The 9,269-nt window shown below is 54.5% G+C and overlaps 1 protein-coding gene across 1 annotated transcript; it reads left to right on the top strand.

Annotated features, from left to right (window-relative positions):
• The first annotated feature begins 333 nt into the window (after positions 1 to 333).
• On the top strand, positions 334 to 5,870 carry C1QB (complement C1q B chain). The gene is made up of 3 exons (XM_004705366.2): positions 334 to 415; positions 2,955 to 3,158; positions 5,120 to 5,870. The coding sequence occupies exons 2-3, from the start codon at positions 2,978 to 2,980 to the stop codon at positions 5,692 to 5,694; spliced, it is 756 nt and encodes a 251-aa protein (XP_004705423.1). The 5' UTR covers positions 334 to 415; positions 2,955 to 2,977; the 3' UTR covers positions 5,695 to 5,870.
• Positions 5,871 to 9,269: the final 3,399 nt, after the last annotated feature.

Genomic DNA, 9,269 nt, shown 5'->3' with positions numbered 1-9,269 from the left:
TCCATTTGATAGAGGGAATTGGAGCCCCCTTGGCTGAGAACATCCAAGTGGTAAGCAGCAGAGCTTGAACTCACACCAGGGGCTGTGGCTCCAGACCCAGTGCTCAGGCGCCAGCCCGCATACCCATCCCCTGCAGCAGTGCATGCGGTCAGCAGACACGCTCCAGGACAGCCTGTTCTCCCCAGGGCTGCTGAGTTGGCGAAACCGAAGGCTTACAGTAAAGCCCTCGGGGTGGCAGAAATGGGACCTGAAACTGCCTGCGGACAGCAAGTGGGGGTGAGAGTGGGGTGACGGGGAGGGGGCCCTCTGGGGAATGGAACTTCTGCTTCGGAAGGAGAGCCCTGTCTCCTGGCTCCCAGTCCCACTGCTGCCTGGCCCTGCAAAATCACAGGAGACTGCGAGTGTGCGTCCCCAGGTGAGGATGGGTACGGTACCAGGGGGTCTGGTCAGCAGAGCCAGTAAGACAGAGGGTGGTGAGTCTCAAGGCCAGCCCCTGGGTGTTCCTTGGCAGTGCAGAAGGCTGGGCTCTTTCCCAGGCCTGCAGGATTAGACTCTGTGGGGGTGGGCTGAGGGGTGGGTGGGCACTGCTGCCACCGAGGGTCTAGGTGGTGGGGCAGGGGCAGCCACCAGTTAGAGCCACATGCATGAAGATTTCAGGGAAGCAGAGACTTAAGCTGAGTCCTGCTTCTGCCTCTTTACGGACTGGTGCACCACACCCCACTTAGCCTGGGACTAACAGATCTAGCCACTGGGCTGCTCAGAGATCAGGGGAGATGAGAACCCAGGACCCCTCTGCTGAGCCCAGCACATCCAGCACTTCCCTGCTCTCCCTCAGCTTACCAGGGACCCATTAGATTTGCAAGTAGAGCTGCATGAGGAAGGTGGGTGGGGCCAGGCAGCGGGGATCCCCTCCTGTTTACCTGCATCTCCTGCCACCCTCTGGCAGCCCTGCCAGCAGAAACCACCAGAGAGGCTCCGAGAGTTGAAGACCCCGCAGGCTATGCAGCAAGGGAGCAACAGAGGGGGAGTTCAAGTTCCGTTGAGTCGGAGGAGGGGAGGGGTCAGTCATGTGGGAGAGCCTGGGGAGCAAGGCTGAAGGTGCTCATGGATTGGTGGAAGCCAAGGGTGGTCAGACTAGATATGCTTTAAGTCTGAGACTCGCCAGGGCCCTGAAATGGGCTTGAACTCAGATCTTTCCACTCTTGCCCTCCTCCCACCCCTACCTCCACCACCTGGCTTCCACTAAAATCCAAGTCTCAGGCGAGCCAGGGCTCTGCACCCTGGGAAAGGGCCCCTTCCTGAGCCCAGCCTCCCATAGGTCATGCATCTTTTCACTTCTCCAGCCACCCTCCCTCCTGCCCAGAAACTGAGGGGCCCTGGTGATGGTGACAGTACCAAGGCAACTGTTAGCCAGGGGGAGGGCATGTGTCGTAACTTGATCAGGACCGGACTGCGGGACTGGTGGTTGGAGCAACCAGCTCCAAAGCCAGCAGGGTTGAAGAGTTTCCACTGGTCCACTTCTGGGACTGGCAAGGCCGGAGAAAGGCTGAGCCAAGCTGCTTTCTAATTTTTGAACCTTGGTGTCATCGTCTGCAAGATGGGCAAACAGACCCAGCTCACTTGCCCATGGGAGCATGAGGGCTGACAACACTGGCGGCGACAAGACTCCGAACCCCCTGCTTCTCTCCTTCTCCTGGGCGCACCTGAATTCCCACAGTCATTGCAGGAGGCGGCGGGGACCACCCTCCTGCCTGTTTTAAGAGCAGGAAGCAGCTCAGGAGAGGGAGATGGCGATGGGGCAAGGGGTGAGCTGGGGTGGCTCCCTGGAGAAGAAAAAGTTTGATCCAGGCCTGGAAGGTCGGGGAACTTGAACCTGGGCCAAGCAGAATGGGCTGCCTCTGCAGGTAGTGACTTGCCCATCCGGGCAGCTGTGCAAGCCATGAATGAATGAACTTTTTGCCAGCGATGTTACCGAGGAGGATGGGGCTGGCTGAACTTCAAGTTTCCTTCTGTCCGGAGGGGAATGATCACCTGGGTGCTGGCCAGACTATGCTGACCAGCTTGAGACAGCCCCCTGGACTCCTCCAAAGCTCTTAGATCAAGCAGGGAGGGCAGCAGCACCCTCTTGCCAGGGCCAGCAATGCCTGGGGGTACCTGAGAGCATCCAGCTAGCAGGGATGGCCTGGTGTGGCTGGCAAGGGCACAGGTTTTAGGGCCAGGAAGCCTGAGTTTGAGTCCTGGCTCCATTCCTTGCTGGATGGCCCTGAGCCCCTGAGCCCCTCTGAATCTCGGTATCTTTGTCAGGGTAAAAACAATCGCTTCTACCACTCAGGGCTGCCCTGAGGATGCCAAGTGGCTGCCTCGGGAGCCGAGCCAAACCCAACCCAACTCACTGCCACTGAGGCCCTCCCTACTCACAGAGACCCGATCAGGGCTTCCAACATTGTCTGTGTGGGACGGGAACAGCCAGCCTAGTTTTTCTCCTACAGAATGGCTGGTGGGTTTGACCCAGCCATTGTGCAATCAACAGCCCCAAACCTAACCCCAACTACACAGGTACCCTGAATTTAGAAACTCCAGTGACTGAGAACAAAACAACACAATCCTAAGCCCCTGTCCTATGGCCTTCGAGACCCTATCTTGACACCTGGCCCCCACCCCCACTCTAAGGACACACCTTCTCTGGTGAGAGGATCTCCCTGGATAAAGCTGTCCCCTCTCATTCCAGGCCAGTCACTCCCCCTCCCAGCAGCCTTCATTTCTTCTGGGGTTGACTGATTTTCGGTGGGCCTTCCCCTGGGACTGTCAGATCCCCAGGGCAAGGGCCCTCTCTATCTGTTCTATTTATCACCAAATCTTCAGCACTTACAGAGGGATTAGCACACAGGACACTAATGAATGTGGACCAATGAGTGAGCATTTACCAGGCATTTCCGCATCTTCTCCCCCTGCAGGCAGCAGCTGAGACAGTGCAGAGATGAAGAGGCTGTGGGGCGGTGTCCTGGAGCTGCTGCTGCTCCTGGGTCTATGTCTATCTGGTGTCTCCTGGGCCCAGAGCAGCTGCACCGGCCACCCAGCCATCCCTGGCATCCCAGGCATCCCTGGAGCACCAGGCTCCTATGGCAAACCTGGAGTCCCGGGGATAAAGGGAGAGAAAGGTACTGTGGGCTTTGGGGACACAGTAGTGCCACTGACCAAGGCTCCATCTCCTGCCTCCCCAGTCACAGTTCTCCACATTCGCTCACTCGCTGCCATCAAATCGATTGTGACTCATGGTGACCTTCTAGGGCAGGGTGGAACTGCCCTGTGAGTTTCCAAGACTGTAACACTTTATAAGAGTAGAAAGCCCTGTCTTTCTCTCTCAGAGTGGCTGGTGATTTTGAACTGCTGACCTTGAGGTTAGCAGCCCAATGACTAACCACTATGCCACATTAACCAAAAACCAAACCAAACTCACTGCCATTGAGTCAGGGCTGACTCGTGGTGACCCTATAGGATAGGGTAGAACTGCCTAGCTTTCCAAGACTGTAACTCTTCATGGGAGTAGAAAGCTCCGTCTTTCTCCAGCGGAGCTGCTGGTGGTTTTAAACTGCCGACCTTTCAGATCACAACCCAACTGGTAACCACTATGCCATCTGGGGCAGCAAAACCCCACTGCCATTGAGCCCATTCCAACTCACAGTGACCTCATGGAGGGTTTCCATGAGCTTGCGGTTGTAAACCTTCATGGGAGCAGACAGCCTCCTTATAACTCCAGCAGCGTGGCGAGCCTCACAACACCCTGGCAAGGAGGCACCTTTGAATCCCATTTTACAGAAAGGAAAACTGTTCAGAAAGGTTACTGGTTGCCCGGGCAGCTCAGTCATCGTGCAGGCTGAGTGCAGACCAGGGCTTTCTTGCTATGAAATAGGGAGAGAGACCCCAGTGTTGACGTCCGACTGCCCTGGGTACCCAGGGTAAGTGGCTGCTCCTCTCTGACTTGCTGCTTCCTCCCCTGTAAAAGGAAGACAACGATACTTCTTAGGGTTATCGTGGAGTTCAAGTGAAACCTGCCCCCAAGGAAAGCCCTTCGCAAAATGCGGTTCCTTCATCTCACTTGGGGGTGGGGAGCCTTTTCTCTGCCAAGGGCCATTTGGATATTCATCACATCACTCGAGGCCCATTTAGAATTATCAACTTAAAAAGTAACCTGCTATAGCTGGTCAAACATTTAATGACCTCATTCCCCTAATGCTGTGGCTAGAGGAGCCCTGGTGGTGTAGTGGGTACGCATTGGGCTGCTAGCCAGAAGATCAGCTGTTCAAAACCACCTCAGGAGAAAGATGGGGCTCTCTACTCCTGTAAAGAGTTACAGTCTCAGAAACCCATGGGGGCAGTTCTACCCTGTCCTACAGGGCCGCTATGGGTTTGGGGTTTTATTCGGCCCACAGGCCAGATGTTTCCCCCATCTCTGATCAAAGCTTGTGCCACCACTCCACTCACTCTATCTCACTCAGTCCTCCCCTTCCCACTTTATAGTATCATCACCCCCACTCTGCAGACGAGAAAGCTGAACCTCAGAGGGTGTGCTTCTGGCAAAGGGACAACTAATAATGGCAGGTGTGACACTAGAAGCGCATCTGCCTGTCCCCAGAGCCCATGTTCTCTGCCACTGAGCTGCTGTCCTGAAAAGCAGGTTTCGAGCTTGTGTCCCATCAGCCTGGTTGGTAGCATCTTTGGGGTATTGTACTGAGAAGCAGCCAAGGGCCCACTTCCAGGCTCAGCCGCGAGTGCTGTGATTGATTAAGGATGTCTGCCATGGGCAGGGCAGTAAATAGGGATAGTAATTTATTATCCCTGCTGAGCCTGGGGCACCCAGAGTAGCTGAGGAGGAGGGAGGAGGAGGGCAGCTGACCCAGGATTTTCCTGGAGAGGTGTCACTTCCTTAGCATCGAGTCCATCACAGACAGACTCCAGAAACTGAAGCAGAAAGGAACTTAGGTCCCTCTCTGGCCTCCCCGTCTCTCTGCACAGATGGGATGCTATAGAGAGGCAGGATCAAGCCAGTCTCCCCTGCCTCCCAGCCTGTGGGCCTCAGTGACCTCTGATCTTCTCCCTTCTCTTATCTCCCTCTTTCCAGGGCTGCCAGGGCTAGCTGGGGACCATGGAGAGTTTGGAGAGAAAGGGGATCCAGGGATCCCTGGGAACCCCGGGAAAGTTGGCCCCAAGGGCCCTATTGGCCCCAAGGGCACCCCAGGACCCCCTGGAGCCCGTGGCCCCAAGGGTGAATCGGGAGACTACAAGGCCACGCAGAAAATCGCCTTCTCCGCCAAGCGGAACCTCAACAGCCCCCTGCGGCGAGACCAGGTCATCCGCTTTGAGCACATGATCACCAACGAGAACAACAACTATGAGCCTCGCAACGGCAAGTTCACCTGCAAGGTGCCGGGCCTTTACTACTTCACCTACCATGCCAGCTCTCGTGGCAACCTGTGCGTCAACCTCGTGCGCGGCTGGGATAAGATGAAGAAGGTGGTCACTTTCTGCGACTATGTGCAAAACACCTTCCAAGTCACCACGGGCAGCGTGGTCCTCAAGCTGGACCGGGGGGAAACCGTGTACCTGCAGGCCACCGAAAAGAACTCCCTGCTGGCCATGGATGGTGCCAACAGCATCTTCTCGGGCTTCCTGCTCTTCCCAGATGCAGATGCCTGACCTGGCTGGGCAGACTCATGACTACCCAACCCTCAGCGCTGCGCCCGCAGCCCCCCTCCCCTCCTCTCCAGCAACACTCACTCCATCCCCAACACCCACAGCCCCACCCCTGCCAAAGCACACAGCAGGCCTCTCCGGATGAGGCTGAAGAAACCATTAAATTCTTTCTCCAAGAACGAGGTAGTCTGATTCAACTGTGTCCGCACCGGGCGTGTAATAGTGCTTAGAAACACTGACGGGCTGGCTGACCCCGAAAGCAGAAAGAAACTCCATCCAATAAGCGGTGGCTCTGGGCTGCCCTCTACTCTGCTCTGAGCCAGCCGCACAGTGGGAGCACTGCCCTGGCTATCGAGCACCTACTATGCGCCAAGCACTGACCTAGACCCTGTCTCATTCTCTCAGGTTCCTTCACGTCTCGAAGCCTCTCTGGCTGCGAGTTTGTGGAGAAAGCAGCAGGACTGTGGGGGGTGGGGGTGGAGCACAGGGAGGGGGGGGATTGGCCAAGATCCCACAGCAGAATGGGACTGAGGCGCAGTCTGCCTGCAGCGCCCTGGCCTCCCCACTGGTGCCTGACACCCCTGTAATGACAACGTCTAGGTTAAACCCCATGAGGTTTTGCTGCTTAAAATGTCCTATGATTTTCAGCAAGGACCAGTGTGTCTCCCTCCCAAGGTTTCCCCTCTCCCCTAAGATGAATGGACACTTTTTTATAAGCTAAATGTTCTATTTTCTTGTAAGACAGCGATCGGTGTCCAGGTACAGGAGTACATAAGTACTTAGTCAGGACTCTCCTTCGGACTCTCCCTGCGAGCTCAACCTCCCACCCAAGCCCTTCTCTGTTTAGTGAACCATCCTTCAATGCAGAATCCCCAGCCACCTCCCTGCAGCCCAGACGGTACAGCCTCCCAGGCCGTGTCTCCTCGTGCCTCCGGTAACCGCGTTTCTCACTTGCTCAGGTCTTAGCACGCACACCTGCGGCTGACTTTCCTCTTCTGCCCACCTGACTCCTACTTCCTCGCCCCCACTCCCCTCACTTCAGCCCATCTCCGCTCAGCTAGGACCTCCTGGCCCTGCTCATCTTGACCTAGCCAAGAAGCTCAGCGGCGCGGCAATTAAGACCGGCCGGTGATTGGCAGAGACCATAGACATAGGTCCCGCCCAGAGTCCCGCTCCGCACCTATTCCCCCGCAGCTCCGCCTACCGATGCTACTCACCAAGATTCCCGACCAATCATAACCTGGGGGAGGAAGGACTTAAGGAACGCTAGCCTATCACATAAGCCCACAGGACCAGTCCAGACTTCTGGTTGGCTAGTCTATTCTAAACCCTCCATTCATTAGACGCAGCTTTTTGACAACCTCAGACTGCAACCTGTGCGTGGAGTCTACTCTGTTAGAAATTTGGGGTGTTTTTTTTTTGCCGCTCAACCCTTTTAATCCAGACTGCCTGATCTTTGAATCTTCTTCTTGTGAGTGCCTGTCCAATTAGTTCCGACCTATAAGAACCCTACGGGACAGAGGAATTAATATATAGAGTCCCATAGGATTTCCTAGGCTACGAGGTCAGCGGTTCGAAATCACCAGCCGCTCCGCGGAAGAGACAGGACTTCCTACTTCTGTAAGGAATTATAGTCTCAGCAACCCAAAGGAGCAGGTCACCCCGATCCTATAGGGTCGCTATGATTCAGCATGAACTCGATGGCAGTGAGTTTGTTTCGGTTTTGTTTGAATCGTTAATCCACGAGGAAGAGGACGACCTTCAAACTCCATGGACTGACGCAGTGGCTGCAACAGTGGCTCAAACGTGGCAACGATGGTGAGGCCGGCTAAGGACCGGGCAGTGTTTGCTGCTGGTGAACTTGGGGTGGCTGAGTCAGAACCGACTCAGGGCCACCCAACAACAACAATCTTTAAAAGTGGAAATCACTAGGTGCCGACCACACTCCCCACCACCACATTGGTGGGTTCTGGTGGGTTTGAACATCCCACCTTTTGGTTAGCAGGCAAGAGCTTTTCATCATTGCTCCGCCAGGGCTCTTTGGATCTAGTGTTACTGGTTGTAATATTAATAACCACCATGACTGATTTACCATGTACCGGTGGTCTGCCTAGTGGTCTGGGACGCAGGAGAGACTGAGTAGTAAGCTTGTGAACAAACAAAAGAATTTTACATGCCGTGTCTGTCACAACCCCAACAGGATGCTCCTCATTACACAGATACGAGAGTCAAGGCTCAGAGAAGGCAAGCAACTTGTCTTGTACACAGGAGGGCTGTGTAGTTGAGGCTTTAGCTCTTGAAATCAGACAGACACAAGTTCAAATCCTGCCTGGACTTCTAACCTGCCTGGCTGTGTGACTGTGGCCAAACGACAGTGGTCCCCCTGCCCCGTGTCTGCTATTTGACACCCTTATAATGGCCTGCAATAATGAGCGTGTGTATGTATTCTTGATTCTTGTCCTGAATTAAAGCCCTAGAGGCAAACCTCCTGGGTGAAAAGATGTACAAACTTGAAAGACATGGGGATGGTTTCCTAATGCAGGAACAGGGTCTTAAGGTCGACTAGACCAGCCACCACGGGGCACACCACAACCAGCAGGGAGCAGACACAAGGAGGAGGGAAGGGGGGGTAGTGGAGGGTGGATGGTGAGGGGGTGGGAGGTCCTCCCTCTCTCTCTCCCCTCCCTGATCCCTTCCACTCCCTGGGTGGGCTCCGGGTGAGTTGAGGGTCAGCTCTGAAGGGTCCAGGCTCCACTACACCAGTGTCCTCCAAATGTGGTCCCCAGACCAGCTGTGTCAGCCTCACCTGGGGACTAGTTAGACATGCAAATTCTGTGGCCCCACCTCAGACCAACTGAATCGGAAAATTGCGATGGGGTCCAGCAATCTGTTGTAACAAGCCTTCTGGGGGATTTTGTGCAGTCCAAGCTGAAGAATCCCAGCTGCAAACCAGCGGTTGGCCAGGGTTTGTTCTATATATTGACCTTGTGGATTTTACATGTCACAACAACTCAACCCCGCCTTCAGAGCACAAAAGCACCCTTAGACACAAATAACACACAGCAAATGTGCATAGCTATGTGCCAATGAAACTTTACTTATGAACACTGGAATTTGAAATGTATTCCATTTTCACATTTCCCATGTCACCAAACCTTTTCCTTTTGATCTTTTTCAGCCATTAAAAAATGTTAAAACCATTCATAGCTCAAAGTTGGTAGACAAACAGGCTTTAGTTTACAGACCTGCTCTGGACAGGTGTGGCTTCCAGACTTTGAAGAAGAGGAGCAGGAACTTGGCCCCACAACCGCCTGACTCCTGAGCCAGGGCATCTTCCAATAAGCTGATCTATCAGATTCCAACCTTGGGACATTTTCCAAATTGGTCCCTGGGCCTCAGTGCCCTTGACTATAAAATGAACATTATAACCCTGCCCCATGTGATCTGAGGAGCTGTGTATATATAATAGCAGCTTCTGCCTTTGGGGCCCCCATGGGAAGAAGAGGTAACAGGTTTCTGATCAGTGGCAACCTACCAAGATAAGAACTGCAATGAGGGAGGTAAACTGAGGCGAAGCA

This window comes from Echinops telfairi, unplaced genomic scaffold, assembly GCF_000313985.2.
Source record: "Echinops telfairi isolate 266 unplaced genomic scaffold, ASM31398v2 ScPeMD7_7457;HRSCAF=8495, whole genome shotgun sequence".
Taxonomy (NCBI): Eukaryota; Metazoa; Chordata; class Mammalia; order Afrosoricida; family Tenrecidae; genus Echinops; species Echinops telfairi.
Note: the sequence above shows the minus strand (reverse complement) of the source record. Positions and strands in the feature narration are given on the sequence as shown.

What these genes read in the sequence shown, in the direction of transcription:
- C1QB (XM_004705366.2), top strand. Translation starts at nt 2,978, where the DNA reads ATGAAGAGGCTGTGGGGCGGTGTCCTGGAGCTGCTGCTGCTCCTGGGT. An exon ending in GGGGATAAAGGGAGAGAAAG is followed by an intron (nt 3,159 to 5,119) that starts GTACTGTGGGCT and finishes CCCTCTTTCCAG; the next exon opens with GGCTGCCAGGGCTAGCTGGG.